This window comes from Delphinapterus leucas, chromosome 8, assembly GCF_059928025.1.
Source record: "Delphinapterus leucas isolate spDelLeu-1000000601 "Yukka" chromosome 8, BTC_Dleu_Yukka2, whole genome shotgun sequence".
Taxonomy (NCBI): Eukaryota; Metazoa; Chordata; class Mammalia; order Artiodactyla; family Monodontidae; genus Delphinapterus; species Delphinapterus leucas.
The window spans coordinates 56060092-56079450 of NC_143136.1; the positions used below are offsets into that span (position 1 = coordinate 56060092).

Consider the following 19359-nt stretch of genomic DNA (forward strand, 5'->3'; position numbering starts at 1 on the left):
AGCAACTAACAGGGAAAACTAACAGGCAGGGAAAATAGCACCCATCTTCCTTTTACATTCTACATCTCACTTCATTATATCTGACTGGCAAAATCTAGTTTATATAGTCATAGTTTTTTAGCTATAAGTCAATATTTATTGACGTATAACATACACACAGAAAAATGCACAAATCACAATTAGTCAGCTTGATGAACTTTCCTAAAGTGAACATACCCATGTAACCAGCACCCAGATGAGGAGATGGAAATTCCTATCACCCAGAAGCACCCCTTATGCTCTTTTCTAAGCACTATCCTCCCTGAAGTTAACTGCAATCTTGGCTTCTAACATCATAGAGCAATTTTGCCTATTTTTGAACCTTATACAAAGTGGAATAATATGATATGTACTCTTTTATAACTGAGTTTTTTCACTCAGCATTATTTTTGTGAGATTTATCCATGTTGCATGTAGCAATTGTACCTTCATTTTCATTGCTGTATTGTGTTCCATTGGCTGAATATAACATTTATGTATTCTACTGCAGATGGACATTTGGATTGTTTCCAGTTTGGTTATTACAAATAGTGCTGCTATGAAAATAACATATGTATACATTTCAGTTAGATATATAAGAATGGAATTTCTGGGTTATAGGAGATACATACACTTAGCTCAAGTATATATTGCCAAACCGTTTTCCAAAGTAATGGATGTGCCACATCCTTACCAAAATTTATATTTTCCATCTTTTACATTTTAGCCATTCTGTTGAAAGGCTAATGCGATGTATGGAAATTATATTATGGTTTTAGTTTTTATTTACCTGATGTCTAACAAGTGAAGCACCTTTTCTTATATTTATTGGCCATTTGGATATCCTCTTCCATGAAGCGCCTGTCCAAGTCTTTCACCCAATTTTCTGTTGGCTTGTCTGACTTTTTCTTGTTCTTTGTGGTTCTTTATTCTGAATATGAGTCTTTTGTTGGGTATATGCATTGGAAACACCTTTTGCCTCTCTGCAGCTTGTTTTTTCACTCCTTTAGTAGTGTCTTTTGATGAAGATGTTCATAATTTTGATGTAGTTCAGTTCATCAGAGGTTTTCCTTTATGGTCTATTTTGTGAGTATCCAGTTTAAGACTACTGACTCCAAGGTCGTAAAGGTATTCTCCTACGTTTTCTTGTGAAAGCTTGTTTTACTGTTGACATTTAGATTTATAATTCATCTGATACTGATTTCTGTATATGATGAAAAGTAGGAAATATAGTTTTGAGCCTTCCAACTCCTATAATGCTGTGCAATGGGGTATCTATAGAAGTTGGTGAAAATGAAGCTGAGTGCCAAGAGGCTATATCTAACACAGTTAACCTAGGCCAGTTCTTATACCGTAAAACATGGAGCTACAAACCATGAATTTTACTGAACCTCTTTTCAATATGACTTTCTGTGATAGGGATTTTCCAGATTCCACACCTCCCTAATGGCAACAGTCCACTTCAAGCACTTGCTTCGCCTCTTCTTCCTTACCCTACCTCTTGGAATGTCATCATTTTTGCAAGAGCACTGTGTTCTTTTTCAAAACTTATAGCAAGAATTGATCTGCTTTCAAATAAATGAAAAGAAGCCCAAGGTTAGACTTGGTGAGTAAATGTGAATGTTAGAATACTTTTAAAGATTTGTAGTTTTATTATCCAATCTAAGAAAGTGTGGTCACGTATGGAATATTGTTCTAAAAGGCTTGAGGACATGGAAACAATCTCAGTGTCCATCAGTGGATGAATGGATAAAGAAGTTGTGAGATATATTATATATATGTGTGTGTTTGTGTGTGCGTGTGTGTGTATATATATATATATATATATACAGCAGAATATTATTCAGCCATAAGAAAGAGGAAATCCTGCCATGTACAATAATATGGACCTTGAAGGCTTTGTGGTAAGTAAAATATGTCAGAGAGAGACAAAACTGTATGATCTCACTTGTATGTGGAATCTTAAAAAAAAAACAAAACCTCTTAGAAATAGAGATCAGACTTGTGGTTACCAGAACAGGTTGAGCGGGGGGAGGAGAAATTTAAGGAAGGTGGTCAAAAGGTACAAACTTTCAGTTATAATATAAATAAGTATGAGGGATGTAATGTACAATATGATGACTATAGTTAACCCTGCTGTATAATATATAGGAAAATAGTTAAGAGAGTAAATTCTAAGAGTTTTTGTCACAAGGAAAATAAGTTTTTTTCTGCTTTTTCCCTTGATTGTATCTACATGAGATGATGCATGCTGACTAAACGTATTGTGGTAATCATTTCACAATATATGTAAGTCAAACCATCATGCATTACACCTTAAACTTGTATAGATATATGTCATTATATCTCAATAAAACTGGAAAAAGTAAATAAAAGGCTTGAGGAAAAAGCGAGTTCTCCTAGGTGGGTTAAACAAGCTCCATCACCCTACCTCTCCCCACTTAGAGGCACAACCACTTCAGGCAATTTTTTTCATGTGGAACAACTGATGCCTCAATCTGATGTAAGGTATTATACAAAGGAGGTTTTGAAACAAACTCCCTACAACCAGATTTCTCTGTATAGGATCCTCCTTTAGAAATTACGGGGTGGTCCCTAGAACAAAAAAATGCATCTAGAGCAAAATTGTTCTCAACTGCCTTGCGCCTGAATCCCTGCTCTTTCCTTTGACATTTCGATATATCCTTTGGTTCCCTAATAATAATAGCTGAAGTGGGTTGTGAAATATGACTTTTTTATTATTCAGCTCAATTTTTACTTCATGTCCCTTTATCTCTGGGTCCTTAGGAAAATAACACTGGTCCTTTCAGGTCATACTGAAATGGTCATTTCCAAGCCATGCTATACAATTTCAGGATCTTACATAGTGCCAAGGCTTCTGGAACAGGGTGAGTGTCTTAGCTGGTCCTTAATTAGTTCACAGTGATAAGGCCAAGACTGATATACATTGTAGGGGTCCCCTGGCCCCTTTATGTCTGTTGTTTCTGGGTTCCTTAGAGATCTGACCATCTGCACAGATGCACCTGGGAGCAATTGCCCCTCGGTTCTCCCAATTCTTATTTGCCAGGCACTCTTCTAATTATTCTATATGTATTGTCCTACTTAATTTCCATAATAACCCTATATGGTAATTGCTATTATTATCTACATTTTATAAATGAGGACATTGAGGTGAGATAACATGCCTAAAGCCCTCGCTTCTCGTTAGTGGTGAAGCTTTTGCTGTGGATTGATTCCCTTTACTCTTTCGTGTGAATGCTCATTAATAATCCATTTGCCCACCCTTGCTTTGCCTCTCAGATCTTAGACAAACCTCTTATTATCATCTCCACTTGCCTCCAGAATTTTTCTTTGCAAAGATCCATCACACCAAGGTTTGCCAGTCATCTTAGTTAATCTTCTTATTCAATTTATGAAGCGAGTATTTGTAGGCACCAGCTATGTGTCCAACACAAGTTCTGATGACTGAATGGGATAGGGAGGAAAGAAATACAAGAGTCCCTTTCATAGGAAACACAAACGGAATTTAACTTAATTAGAAAGAAACCTAAGTGCTTCAATCACTAACCATTGATTTGACACTTGGAACTCAGATATATGAACAGCTATTGTTGTTTTTGATGGCCCTTTCATCTGGGTCATTTCCCAGAAGTAGCATATGTTTCCTCTTATGCTCATCTGAGAACTACTGATCCTTCCGAGGGGCCCACCTCCACCCACAGTCCCCCTCAGGGTTCAGTGGGTCTCAAGTGTCAATTTCCCAGCGTTCACTCACGCTTCCACAGGGTTTAGGATAAGGATGGAATCTTTGGGAAACTGAAAGTGCCATTTTAGACTCAACATAGTTTATTTTTTAAAAGATTTTTTTGATGTGGACCACTTTTTTTTTTTTTTTTTTTGCGGTACGCGGGCCTCTCACTGTTGTGGCCTCTCCCGTTGCGGAGCACAGGCTCCCGACGCGCAGGGTCAGCGGCCATGGCTCACGGACCTAGCCGCTCCGCGGCATGTGGGATCTTTCCGGACCGGGGCATGAACCCGTGTCCCCTGCATCGGCAGGCGGACTCTCAACCACTGCGGATGTGGACCATTTTTAAAGTCTTTATTGAGTTTTTTACAACTCCTTCTGTTTCATGTTTTGGCCTTTTGGACATGAGGCATGTGGGATCCTACCTCCCTGGAAGGTGAAGTCCCAACCACTGGGCCGCCAGGGAAGTCCCGTAGACTCAATATAGTCTTGACAGATTTTATGGATGAACCTGGTACCTAGTCACTAAATATAAGGTTTTTATGGAAAAATATCTACATGTTCCCCAAAAGACAATTTTGTAAACTAATCTGACTACAGTCCTTGATTATGAACCATGTTACATTCTTTGCATTTCTTGGGTACCTTAACTTGTAAACCTGACCATTTTAAGTGGAATGTCTGGTGTTTTCTCTATTCTTTACTCTTTCAGAATGAGGTAGATGTCTCTGTCCTGATACCAGTTCTCAACTTGAGCAAATTAGTGCCTCTAGCCACTTCAGAGAAAACAGATCTCTGGTAGGGATCATTTAAGACATTACAGCAGTGTTTTACAAAGTTCTAATTACCCTGTTTATCTGGAATCTCCTGAAAATTAATCCCTAATTAGCTGAATGTAAGATGACCTACTGTGGGAACTAGTTTTACTGGAACATTTCATCCTAGATTTCTGTGACCACGAGTTTAGTCGTAGAGAAAAGTAAATCGGCATCACTTTCTCCATTTCGTCATGTAGTAATTACGAAATGTAGGAGCCTGATCAAACAGTCCATGGTCCTGATGGAGGCAGAATGTCATGGCTTTGTAAGAAGAAACATAAAATCCCTAACCCTAGAGAGTGATCAGTTTATCTTGTTGCTTCCTCCTTAGATTAAGAGCAATTTCGGTAGGATGAGATCCCTGGGCACAGCACCTGCAGGAAGGAGAGAGGACTGAAATGGAAGATAACTCCAAGCTTTGTCTTGAGGAATTTTTAAACCTCCATCCATCTCAATTTTGTTATTTGTGAAATGGGGTCTTAATAACTATTTAATAGGAGAATTATAAGATTGCATCGGATGTGTGAAAGTGCTTTATGTTTAAAGCAGTATATGCCACTACAGATTTTGAAAATTCATTTTTATATTTCCTTTGCTTTTTTTTTTTTCCTTTGCTTTTTAACCTAGTAAGTGCCGTGACCAGCCATAATGACCACATTACACATTTTAAAACCATTGCTAGACTTTGGTGCTGGTGGTGTGATAGTAGCAATAGCAAGACAAACAGAAAGAGGAGTGTGGGTAGGTGGTGGGTGTGTGTGTGCATGCCCATGTGCTGGGTTTTCTTTATGTTCTGAAAAGTTCTGTGAAAGCCATCCAGTGTGCAAATGGGAAGGAACACAAATCAGGCAGGGAATCTACCCAGGTGTCAGAGAGTCCACATTGATCTAACTGACAAAATAACCGTCCATCCCAAGTTCATGTCATTACTTTTAAAAAAATAATAACCATTTTTACTGCTAATAGTTTCAAAGACTTGTGTAGATGTTTTTTACTTTGTTATATTGGTTAAGATTTTTAAAGTTAGCTCTTAGGGTAATAGCTTATCTTAAGATGCCTTTGTTTAAGAGATGAGGTAAATTCCATCCTGGAAGCAAGAATGACCTAGAACAGATGCTTTTTTCCAATTCCACTCCAATGGATCCCTTAGGCTGAATTCCACCTCTTAAAAAAAAAAAAAAAAAAAAAAAAAAGCACGGGTATGTATGGACTCAGTAAGGGTGGAGGAAGGAAAGCTGATAGTGACTCACTCCAGTTTATAGGAGGAGAGGATTATGTTTCCACCTCCATAAGCCTGATGGTAGGAACTCCCACGTAGAAAGATGAGGCAGATCTTGACATGAAAGCAGTTTGAAGTAGTGGCCCACCCTACAAAACAAGCTAAATTCATTGTTAACTTCTAGACTACACAGTTAAAATGTAAGAACAGCAGGTGCCCCCATACACTCAAAGGCCTGAAAAAATGTATGTATCTTCTGGTGACGAATTTCAATTTTAGAATTCTATCCTTAGGGAGTAATCAAGCATAAATGCAAAGACTGAGCTACTGGGTAGATCATCCAAGCTATGTTCATCATACAGAAATAGTAAAAGCAACCTAAGCAGCCAACAATAAAAGTTTAGTTAAATAAATACATCCATATAATGTGTACTATTTATATTTAAAGTACTGTAATAGATAAATATTTATTCATATGATAAGATTTTAAAATTTATTAAGGACAAACACAGGTGACCAATCAACCAATTGATTCCAATTTTGTAAAATAAATAAATGTGTGAATGTAAGTGTGGTTTTAAAAGCCCTTAAAGGGCTCCTAACTCAAAATGGTAGAATGAGCACATGCATTTAATCTCCTCTTGCTCTCCAAATCCCACTAAAATGATTTTAGGTCAGACCCACTCACAAATGACACAGTTTATAAAAGTGCAAAAAGGAACACCCCCTGATTTCACCCCCAACCCAACTCTGGGTCTTGCCTACATCTCTTCAAGTGGAAAGAAAGCTAAGGAATAAGACACGAGAATAGAAAGAGAAGATTTTTACTTTTTATTTTATACTTTCTGTACTAGTTGAATTTTTTAATTAGTATGTACGTATTTTTGTAACTTTAAAAGTTATTGAAGGGTAGATACAAATGTATTAATACAGCAGCACCACACCATTTTGCATTCAGCTTCATGAGGATTCACCTAAATTTGGTAAAGGTAGAAGGCAAAAGAGAAAGAATAAAGGAAAGAGGGAAAGGGAAGAAAGAGAGGAGGAGGAGGAGAACAAGAGAGAATGTTTTAAATGGTGTGATGATTTCTGCCTGACCTGCCTTTCAGTTAGCTTGAACTTAACCCGAAGTTAATCCGAAAAAGTTGATGTAAATTTGATCCATTTCTGGTCCCGTGCACTGTTCATATTTGTAGTATCTGGTCATGATGAACGTGCTTCTAGTATTAACAGATTCTTTTATTTTTATTTGTTTATTTAGACTTAAATAACATGGCTTATTAACACAACTGCTTCATAAGGGCTCAACTGAGGAAGCAACATTCTCTGACACTGAGCGATGTAAGGTATTTTCAAGGGTAATTCTCATTCCTCCCTTGATTTAGAAGTTAATTCCCAAAACTATGGAAAGCCAGTGCAGAAATTAGTAATCAGTGGTGGTATTAAGATGTTTTTTATTCTCTTCCCCTCTCTCCTTAGTCATGTTTTCTATTTGAAGTACGAGGAAGTGTTCCTTTTGTAAAAAGACAACTATATTTTAAAAAAATGTTTTTAACAGAATGTGTAGCTCTCATTCCACCTTCACCTGGCTGGTGAGCACCCAGTAGCTCCTAGTCTTTTACAGAGGCAGGCAGATTTCATGACTCTATTCTTAGGACCATCTCATTCCCTCCTGCTGCCCCACATGGAGCACTTTTTAGTGATAAGATACCATAGCGTCATAATGTTTTACCTTACAAAACGCTCAGTCCCAGTGTGTGTCAGATGCTGTTCATAACTAGCCCTTCAACTTTTTTTCTTTTTCTTTGTGTAAAGTGCTTCATTAAATTTTAAGAAACTCAAATTTATATTCATCAGTAAAAAAAAAAATTTTTTTTAGAATTTGAAATACACTTAGAAAATGCCATTTGCAGAAGAAACATTAAATAGTCTACCCCTTTATTACGTAAGTTGAAAAGCCATCCAAGAAACTTCAGATAGCGTAAAAAGGAACTCACGTAGTGATGATTAATCTGTGTTTCTGCCTGCAAAATTGAGCAATCAGGGTTAGGCTGTCCCCGAAGAACAATTTTGAAATCCTGAAAGGATAATCAAGCATTTATCTCAGAGGCCTATGGAATAACCAAATCCTTTGGATACTTAAAAGGTAGAGAATAAGAAGCAGCTGAGGGCTGCCTGCTCTCGAGGCAGGGCTAGCCCTGTGGAAATGTGTCCAAAACTGGTAGCCTGACCAGGTTGCAGTTAATGGTTCTGATCTGTAGAAAGTGAGACTTCAAGACCACGGGTTCTCTGTGGAGGATAGGTACTTGAATAGATACCTAATTACAAGTTAGGAATACAGTTTTAATAACTTATTATATGATGCAGAACAATTTATTTAATCTCCTGGACTCCTTTATTTTTATAGATTTAAAATGGGAATCATGCTATTTGTTTAATCCACAAATTAAATGAGAGGCGCCTTTGGGGTATACAGTGCTGGCTCCTAACGTATAAGAATAAATTTTCAGGGCTTCCCTGGTGGCGCAGTGGTTGAGAAACTGCCTGCCAATGCAGGGGACATGGGTTCGAGCCCTGGTCCGGGAAGGTCCCACATGCCGCGGAGCAATTAGGCCTGTGAGCCACAACTACTGAGCCTGCACGTCTGGAGCCTGTGCTCCGCAACAAGAGAGGCCACGACAGTGAGAGGCCTGCGCACCACGATGAAGAGTGGCCCCCTCTTGCCACAACTAGAGAAAGCCCTCGCACAGAAACGAAGACCCAACACAAACAAAAATAAATAAATAAATAAAATTTTAAAAAGAACAAATTTTCAAACATTTATTAAGAAAAAGAGATAAAACACACCCTATCTACAGCAGAATTGTTGGGAAGTGGCAGACAAGCAGTTCCTGATGAGGCCAGTGGGAAGCCTGGAGACATCTTTATGTTCCCCTTTAGCATTTTGCAACTTGTTTACTTGTTAAATACCTTGGCAACAAGAATTGCATTTTTCTCTAGAAACAATAAATGCTGGAGAGGGTGTGGAGAAAAGGGAACACTCTTGCACTGCTGGTGGGAACGTGAATTGGTACAGCCACTATGGAGAACAGTATGGAGGTTCCTTAAAAAACTACAAATAGAACTACCGTATGACCCAGCAATCCCACTACTGGGCATATACCCTGAAAAAACCATAATTCAAAAAGAGTCATGTACCAAAATGTTCATTGCAGCTCTATTTACAATAGCCCGGAGATGGAAACAACCTAAGTGTCCATCATCGGATGAATGGATAAAGAAGATGTGGCACATATATACAATGGAATATTACTCAGCCATAAAAAGAAACGAAATTGAGCTATTTGTAATGAGGTGTATGGACCTAGAGTCTGTCATACAGAGTGAAGTAAGTCAGAAAGAGAAAGACAAATACCGTATGCTAACACATATATAGGGAATTTAAGAAAAAAAAATGTCATGAAGAACCTAGGGGTAAGACAGGCATAAAGAAACAGACCTACTAGAGAATGGACTTGAGGATATGGGGAGGGGGAAGGGTAAGCTGTGACAAAGCGAGAGAGTGGCATGGACATATATACACTACCAAACGTAAAATAGATAGCTAGTGGGAAGCAGCCGCATAGCACAGGGAGATCAGCTCGGTGGTTTGTGACCACCTAGAGGGGTGGGATAGGGAGGGTGGGAGGGAGGGAGACGCAAGAGGGAAGAGATATGGGAACATATGTATATGTATAACTGATTCACTTTGTTATAAAGCAGAAACTAACACACCATTGTAAAGCAATTATACTCCAATAAAGATGTTAAAAAAAAAAAGAATTGCATTTTTCTTGCATGGAATCCATGTCTAAGAAAACACACACCTGGAAGCTGTCAACAACAGTATGCTTGCCAAGTTAGATGAGCCCACTGACGGGGTTGGCATGGATCAGCCTTAATCCTTTCTCAGGGCACTGAAGCAAGAGACACTGGAGAGTATCTGTCAGGAGTTTTCAGGTGAATCCCATTCCGCCTCCGTGCACCAGAGGCCTGCACCATAGCCTCCTCCTCTGTCATCTGACCAGCAGGATTGCTGCTGTGTTTTACGGATGGTGAAGACATATTTTCGGCTCTTCCTTCTTTTTAATTCCTCCTTCTTTCCTTACTTCTGAGATGGGGACTGAATGGAGAGTACCAAATTGACCTGAAGAGCATGAACTAGATGGGCTTAGATTATGGAGCCTGACCTCAGTGGGGAAGAAACGTACCCTAACCTACCACTCCAACCATGATATCCAATTTTAAGATTTAAGCATCTAAAACAAGAACAGTTATGAAAATACCAACCTTCTTGTGAGAGCAAGATCAAACAACGTAATGAATATAAAAGCACTTTGCCAACTGTAAACTATTAAAAAAAATAAATCACATTAACAATTATTGTAGCAATTCTTTTCACAGGGAAACAGCCAAGACCTCGAGTGAATGGAAAAGTCGCTGCATCTTCCCACCTGGTCCAACACTCACTGCCTTCCGTAAGACCCAAATCTCCCTCTCCCTTTTCCTCACCCCAGATTTCCTTACACCCTTCAGCACCAGTGGAAACTTCTCAACTAGCTGTTGATCTCAATATCGGATTATAGAAATTCACAGTAAGGCATAAATGAGGATTAATTCTTCTGGAATACATTTACATGTTAAAAGAATTTGTTAATCAAAAGAATTTTATCTAGATGGAATGACCTGTAGAGAAAAAAGGGAAACTGATTTTTTTTTGTAGTTTAGGTTTATTTTTTCAGCTTTTAAATTAATACATGTGATAGTTGGCAGAAATGTATTCATATTTTCACCAAAAAATATGTACACAAATATTCATGGCAACACTATTTGTAATAGCCCCAAACCAGAAACAATCTGAATGCCCATAGATAAATTGTAATCTGTTCACATAATGGAGCACTACACAGCAGAGAGAATAAAGGAACTAAAACTTTATTCAACAACATGGATGAATCTCATGAACATAGTGGTGAGTAAAGGAAGCCAGGCACAAATGAGTATACACCATGTGATTCCATTTATATAAAGTTAAACATGGAATTCCCTGGCAGTCCAGTGGTTAGGACTCTGCATTCTCACTGCCGGATATAAAGTTAAACGGGGAATTCCCTGGCGGTCCAGTGGTTAGGACTCTGCATTCTCACTGCCGAGGCCCCAGGTTCGATTCCTGTTTGGGGAAATGAATCTCTGATGTTAGAAGTCAGGTCTGTTTTGGTGGGGAAGTAGTAGTGACTAGGAGGGAGGCACAAGGGCAACTTCTGGAGTGGTAATAATGTTCTGTTCCTTGATCTGAAGACTGGTTACATACGTGTATTAATTTTGTGAAAATTTGTTGAGCTATAAACTTATGTATGCATGCATACATACTTCGTTAAAACATGCATGTTTTGATTTGATATGCATGTATAATGTACTTAAATTAAAAGTTGGCAACACAGGGACTTCCCTGGTGGTCCAGTGGTTAAGAATCCGCCTTCCAATGCAGGGGACAGGGGTTCAATCTCTGGTCGGGGAACTAAGCTCCCACATGCCGCGGGGTAACTAAGCCCGCTTGCTGCAACTACAGAGCCCATGTGCTTTGTAGCCCGCCCGCCACAACTAGAGAGAAGTCTGCATGCCACAACGAAAACCGACACAGCCAAAAATAATTAATAAATAAATAAATATATTTTTAAAATTGGCAACACATGTTTATTGTAGAAAATCTAGGAAATATATAGTGTTAAAGGATCGCTTTTGAAAAGCTAGGTAACAGGTAAAATCATGACTCATGTAAATATCAAATTAACACACATTAAAGATTTTATTTAACTCAATTACTGAGGAAACCAGTAAGATGTTATAGGCAGTTCAAATGATTTGATATACAGAGATTTATATTATCTACCAGGCAAAATTCATTTGCATTACATTAATAGAAATCGTTTACATAGCTATGGACAGAAAACATTTGCACTACTACCAATTTTCTAAATGTTAACCCTCTTTCTCTACTGAGTTGTAAAGTAGTCTAGTCAAAGACAATGAAAGCAGAAATAACCAGAATGGATGAGCTAAATTTCATCCACTAAATTTCAAAGACTTTCTTAACACTAGAGTAAAATCAAAACAACCTGTAATCCTTGCATTCAGGGATAACCTACATGCGCCATATTTTTTAATATCGTGTGAGAACTGTCTTAAATCTGTAGCAAAACTTAACTGCTTCCATATTGACTATAGATTTTTCCCTTTGTTCCAGAAAGCATTTGTTCACATTCCTGATTATATCCTTAGCATACTTTCTTAGAAGGAGAAATACTAGATCAAAAGGTTCGACCATTTTAAGACTCTTGATATATATTACCAAATATTATAGGAATACTTTGAAGCACATAGCTGGGCTGGAGGAAGAGAGAAAGAAAAAACCTTTCTAGGCCACATGCCCGTAAGACTTCAGGAGTAAAATGTATGTTTACAGCCTTGCAACTACCCACTATCAGCCTTTTTCTTTTCCTTTGCTTTTGGACTTCACCAGGATTGAGCAAAAACTCAGTCATCGACTGAGGAAAAAGCGTGGGTTGACACAGCAAACCACAAAAAATCTCCAGTTCAAACACAAATCCAACATTACAAGAGATCTCCCTACACTGATGGCTTCATCTGTATTAGGTTATAAATCCCTTGAGGGATTTTCCAGAACTCAAACCCCACTTCCTCCATATGACTTCCTGTGTTCACATGTATTTTCTGATCTATTTTGCCAGTCAGGATTTAAAATATTCTCTAAACTACGTGTATTTAACCATGAGACCTAAATTATTCAATTATTCAATAGTGTTTATCAATTGTCTTCTAAGTGATGTGCTAGTCCTGGGGTAAGTGGTAAGCAAAACAGACTTATTTCTTCCCTGTGAGTCTCAAAAGTACGTTTAGCATATAATAAATAAAATATAACCATATACATGGAATGAACATCATGCATTTTAATGTCAGGTTATTTTTTATTTTTATTTATTTATTTTTTTTTGCGGTACGCGGGCCTCTCACTGTTGTGGCCTCTCCCGTTGCGGAGCACAGGCTCCGGACGCGCAGGCTCAGCGGCCATGGCTCACGGGCCCAGCCGCTCCGCGGCATGTGGGATCTTCCCGGACCGGGGCACAAACCTGTGTCCCCTGCATTGGCAGACGGACTCTCAACCACCGCGCCACCAGGGAAGCCCCAGGTTATTTATTGTTTTTTTTTATTTGCTGACTATTCTCAGGAAATAGGTCTTTTCTTTCCAACTAGATAAGATGCTCCTTGAAGTCAGGTGCTATGTCTTCACTTCTCTAGAATCTTCCTAAGTATTGTGCACTTAATAGGCACCCAGTAGAGAGCAACCAAATTGAAAACATTAGTGCTTCATGTCTGTATGGACCAAGCAATTTATTCCTTCCAGCTCCTCAATTATTCTTATAATCTCTATGGGAGTAAGTAACAAATGATCGGGAAACATAAAGTAACTTACTATGTTAGTGATCGTTTTACATTTTATCTTCACCAATAGGTGGCATCATCCATTTTGAAATTATATTTTATAATGTTATAGCCCAAAATTTTTAAGTATGGAGTTCATTCAATAAATGTTTATTGGGCATCTTCTATGTGGAAGCTGCCCAGCTGGCCACCACTAACAGAGTGAAAAATAAAACTACTACAGATATGCTTTAACCTACTTCCTTTTCTAGTATACCCTAAAGGACATTCCACTTCCAGATTTCATCCTTGTTCTATAAAATAACATCTAAATCTGGATAACGACTACTCAAAAACGACAGTTTTACGTGTGTGTGTGTGTGTGTGTGTGTATGTTTTCAACTCAACCTAGTATCATATTTTAAAAAGATGAGAGGGATGCTAAGTTAAATAAAATGTAAACTAGAAAAATATGGATTGAGTAGGGTGGGGTCAATCTGCAGAATTTTATCCAAGTTGGCTTTTAATTAACACTATTTACCATTTCTCAGTGAAAGGAACTTTCTTTCCTTTTGGAAGATAAGAAAAGTGCGATCCAGGCATAGCAGAACTACTTCTACAGCTTCCAAGGCTGCACAGTCCCATCTGGAGATAATAAAAGGTCCCATTCCTCTGTGTTTATTTCAAAAGGTTCATTCTCTGGAATGACCTGAGGCTGCAAACTGTAGAGCATTTGCCAGCTAAAAAGGTCTGCTGCCTGAATATTACTCAGGAAGTGTCTAGTCCCTAGGAGGGCTCCTCCAAGCTCTCCTTAGAGTAGAAAGAAGCCCCTTCTGCTCTTCCCAACAATATTACCTTCTCCACAGGCTGGGGGAAGAGAAGGAGAAAAAACAGAGAAAGGGGGAGGTGGAGCGGTGGGGAAATGAAACTGCAGTATTTGCATTAAACACCATGTAACAGCCACTAATTTATCCACCTACTGATGAGAGAAAAGGGACATTTGACCAAATATGTGCTTCTTTTTACTGAGCAACTTTAAAGGGCAATGAGTGGCATTAGGTACTTTGGGAGATGCAAAGATGGAGCATACAAGGATTTTTGCCATCCAGGAGCTCCCAATCTAGTAACCACAGTAGTGTCTTGTGTAGAAGTGGTTAGAAGTATGGGCTCTAGGCTCTATTCATTTGAACCCGGACTCCACCACTTACACATTCCTGGATAAGTTATTTAACCTTTTCATGCTTCAGTTTCCTAACTTGCAAAATGGGGATAGAGTCATTAGGAAGATAAAATGAAATAATGCATTACATTTTTAATAAAGAATGTTTATTATTATTAATACCAATAACTTTAATACACAAAGTAAATGTTCAGTGTCATAAGAGAGGTATATATAAAGACCTATGAAAACTCAGGAGCTACAGCAGGAACTTCTTAGGAGGGCAGGGCAAAGCAAAGCATTCATTGTTAGTGTTTAAAAAAAAGAGACAACAGACCCCAAATGGAGTCACTTGTGTTAAGCCATGTGACCAATCAAGACTTAATACCTAACTTAATTGAGGTTTCAACCTCCCCCAGGAATATAATCTTAACTGGTCAGTCTGGAATTTCCTGGTCAGCACTAATGAGGTAATCCACTTGGTAGACCCCTTCCATCCTCCAGAGAAAGATGAGGTAATCTGCTCTTTCCTTGTCCTGCCCCCTTCTGCTTATAAAAGCCTTCCATTTTGTACATCTCCTTTCTATCCGCTACATGGGATGCTACCCAATTCATGAATCACTGAACAAAGCCAATAAAATCTATAAAATGTACTCAGTTGAATATTTTTTTAACAGATTTGGTGGCAGCAGTGGGATCTGAAGTGAACTTCTGATGGCTTCAAGACAACAAGAAACACAGGCATGGTATTCCACAAACCCACTGAGTTCTCTGTCTTCCTGCCATTTCCGAAGGCCATGGGTAAGTTCCTCTTGGTTCTGAGTTTCACTCTCTTTGGATTGAGCTCCTGATTTAATTGGCTTTCCAGCCCAGGGCAGGTCAGTTTAAGCTAGCAGACAGTTCCACCCAGAACTAACCCCTAGCCCTTGGTTCAGTTTTCAATTCCCCATTTGATTGGAAATCTTAGCCCTTGGTTCTGTGACCAGATTCCACACTGGTAACTGTTGGCAATTTAGTCTGCAGTTTCCCATTTGTTTGGAATCAGCTTGCAGTCCCCATTCTTTGGGGTCTCTTGTTTCAATTCTCTCCCCAACCCCCGTTCCACATTGGGAATGGCTGGCAGTGTGCACAGTGCCTTCTGTTGGCCAGTCTGCAGTAACATTTCTTTGGTTACTGTGTGGTATACTAAGGTTCACATGTTTGTTTTGTTTTGTATGAAAGGCTATTGTTGACAAGGATCTTGGAAGCCTGAAAGCCACAAAAATTGGTGGGCATGGATTGAACACTTAAAAGCTATTAGAGTACTTGCCACCAAATTCTAACACTCCTGTGTTAGGATAAGTTGGCCATAGAATGGGTAGGTGGACACTAGGTCACCAGCCAACCTCAAGAAAATTTGCAGACAATGAAGTACACTGTAAAACACCACACAATTCCCAACCAAGCAGCACATTCCCTTTTTAGTATTAGTTTGACTCCAAAAGCTTAGCTAAATAAATACATAAATAAATAATTTAAAAATAATAAAATTAAAAATTAATAACTCTTAAGTTCTAAAATTCTAAAGAGTTAAGCACACCACCTTCCAGCACACCTGCTTATTTTATGTCTAAGTAAATTGACCTGGAAGCTGTAGATTTTTACAAAAATGGCAAAATCTTACTAAAAACAAGCTAGGATTACAGTGGCCATTATGGGGAATGTTCCAATTAGACAAGATCTAATGAAGTGAACTTGAAAGCAAGCATTCTCAAATTAAACAGAATGAGATACATATCTTAATGGGTATGCAGAAGGCTCCAAAAGGCTTCATGATTCCAAAATAACTTCATTGAAAGATTCATTGCAAAGGCTAATAAAAAATTCAAGACACAAGAGGTACCTAAAATAAAAGACTGTAAGCCTGGCATGGCTCCTACTGTTCCTCTCTATCCTCATTTACCTGAGTATTCATGTTCCACTAATTCTCTGTCTGAACTGCTTTTCCATTCTGAAGAGGCTATTAAGCAGTTTAAAATAAAACCACCCAAGGTTGCAGGCAATTCTCCTCAGGTATCTTTCAGTCCTTGGTCAAAGACTGAACTAAAGGCCACACTTAAAGAATTTGCTAAACCCAGAGAGGATTAAAAAACAAGCACTTCAAAAGTTTTTTGAAGAATTTAGAGTCATTATCGGGCCTATGACCCTGGTCTGTCAGATCTTTATCAGCTCGTGCACATGCTGGTAGAATCTGGTGAAGCACAAAAATGAAGGAAGCAAAATGCAAAACGCTGAGGATGATAATTTGAGATCCTCAATCTTCAGCATAGTCCCCTATGGACCATAAAATGCTCTCAAATTAGAAACTGATCTTTTAAGAGTCGTTCCTAGAGTCTTCCTTGGTCTGTTATTCAGACATGCAAACAAAAGAAAGATGAATCTGTGACAGACTTTAAAGCTCATCTGGAAGCGCTCTTCCTACAGCTTTCTGGGTTTCATACAATAGGTGAGGTCACCCAACCTGCTCTAGCTACCCTATTTGTAGATGGATTATGTCCTGAGGTTAGTGGATTAATAAAAAGACAAAAAAATGGGATGGGAGGCTGGCTACCTGTTTGACTGAACTTGTGACCGTAGCTGAACACTTTGAAAGGACTTTGGAACAAGACTGTAAACAAAAATCCACCAAAGCTATTGACTTTAAAGTTATAACGGCTCCAAGGCCAGCTTGGATGCTTGGGTCCACTACATCACAGTCTCCTGGGGGGGGTCTATCGTTAAAATGCTGACTCAGGGGTTGATGTCTCAGTTGTATAGTCACTTGGGACTCTGGAAAAGATAATGTCCTCAAACAGCCTATGAATAATTTTCAACAGATTTGTAGGTATGAGCGCCCTCATATCGACCCTCAAAGGAGGGCCCCTGTATGGGCCCCTCCCAGAGTTGATGAGACTCTGAGGGATTTTCTGGTAAACTGTTACGTTATTCCCTTAAATAGCCAAGGGAAACTAGAATTAAAATCAGTGAAAACCTTGGCAAATTCTGGTAAATACTGGAGCTACACTCTCTACTTTAAACCCCACTCAGAGCCTGCAGATGTGGTCCTGGAAAAACTGGCAGAAGCCAAGCCTGCTAAGGGTGAGAATACTTACCAGAGTGCGCTCTCCCAGATCTTTGTCTACAACACCCAGTAGAGAGAGAAAAATAAAATATCTTTTGCACCTTCTTTGGGGACAACAAAGGAGTTGTTTAGCACTTCCAGAAATATCTACTGTTTGTCCTGGCTGAAAATGGACAAGATATTTAGAAGGATTTTTAAGCAGCTCTGTGGTCAGAAATTGGCCAGTCTAAAAGCTGATATTCAGACCCTGATAGGAATTTTTTTAGGCCTCCTCCACTAAGCTAAAATAAAACTATGTACACAAAGAAAAAGAAAAACCTTCTAAAGATGGGTGGAATAACCTATGATGTCATTTAACTTGTAACCGAATTCCTTGAAGAATTAAAAACAACTGTTCTTTTCTTATGAACCTTTACAAAACCAGAAATGCTCCAAGAACCCTTATCTAAGTCATCTCTTTAAAATATAAACTTCAGGGAGGTAATTCTCATTAGAACAAAAAAAGTGGAAGGGGAGGTCATTTTAAACTTAAGCAAATGAAAAATCTCTTATATTCTTCTCCACAAATATTAGTAAAAAGCTCTAGCCATCTGAGCAGGTAACCTTAACTTATTTCATCTACCAGAAAACATTGATCCAACTTCTTTTATAACTAGTAAGTTTTGTATTGTTATACCTGATCCATGGCAGTAATTTTAAAACAGAAGCTATAATATCTCTGTTTTCATCTGTCTATATGTTTGCGTGTGTGTGTGTGTGTGTGTGTGTGTAATAGATGTGTAGTATTTTCTACCTTTGGATGGTAGTACCAAAATTAATTTGTAAAAGAACTCTACTTGTTTTTTCAAGTTCACATGATTTGAAATAATCTTTGGTAAATAAAAGCTAGTTTAAGGTTGTTGGATTAATTAAAAGAGGTATGTCTTCAGAATTATCAGCATTAAAATAATGGAGGCATACTTATTCTACTTAGGTTTCTTGGTCAAACAAGTTCATGTAATCTTTGTTACCCAATTTGTCAGCAAGAAAAATAGCTTGGGATGACAGCTGACTTTGTCTAATGTCTCATGAAATTTCTGCAGGTAGTCTAAACATAATTATCCCGAGTAAGTGAATTTAATAGATATAAACAGGATAGAAGTTTTTAGGTGAACTTTTAAAATAGTTTCCCCAAATCTTTTTGGTAAACTGAAACCTTAAAGTTTTGCTAAGTTAAATTAAATGATGGATAGTTATTATATATCTAGATCATTTCCAAGTGAGATAAAATGCTAAAACATTAGTTGCTGAGCACAGGCTTTTCTACATTTGCTTCCTTTCCCAGAGGACTAAAGATACTTGGATTTATTAGTAAACATGTTTCATGCCACACTGAAAACTTTACTATGAGAAAGCATATGTTTCTAGAAAGTATAAAAAGTATTTATAAATTTGTCATTAGAATGCTAATATAACAGTTCACAATTGTTTACACATATATATACATATATTTATATATGTTTACATATATATATAATTAAAGCTACTAGAAATAATAAGGGAAACATCTCCATCTGCAAGGAAAGTAGGATGTATGTTTTCAGTAAAAGAAGGTATAAGGAATAGAGATGCATTTTTGTTGAGGAAAAAGAAAGTAATTTTGTCCTAAAGTGAGACTGGTTATTTCAGAACGAGAAAGAGGAAAAACAAGTACAAAATTGTAAAGGTTTGTGGAAAAGGAGTCTTGGGGATAGAATTTTACATGTAGTCAAGCTGGCTAAGATTAAAATGAATTTATGTAAGTGAATGAGTTTTAATATCAAAAGTAAGCTGGTACAATAT

General features: G+C 38.1%; 1 protein-coding gene across 3 annotated transcripts in view; it reads left to right on the forward strand.

Moving 5' to 3' along the window:
* NFE2L2 (NFE2 like bZIP transcription factor 2) overlaps positions 1 to 19359 on the forward strand; it is a 104168-nt gene that overhangs the window by 14216 nt on the left and 70593 nt on the right. For 2 of the 3 annotated variants that reach the window (XM_089915991.1, XM_022570100.3), the window contains exon 2: positions 15116 to 15239. In XM_089915991.1, coding sequence (XP_089772117.1) covers positions 15153 to 15239 — 87 coding nt within the window. In that variant the 5' untranslated portion in view covers positions 15116 to 15152. Of the gene's footprint in view, positions 1 to 10298; positions 10318 to 15115; positions 15240 to 19359 lie in introns of those variants that run through there. The other variant, XM_022570099.3, reaches the window with a different exon arrangement.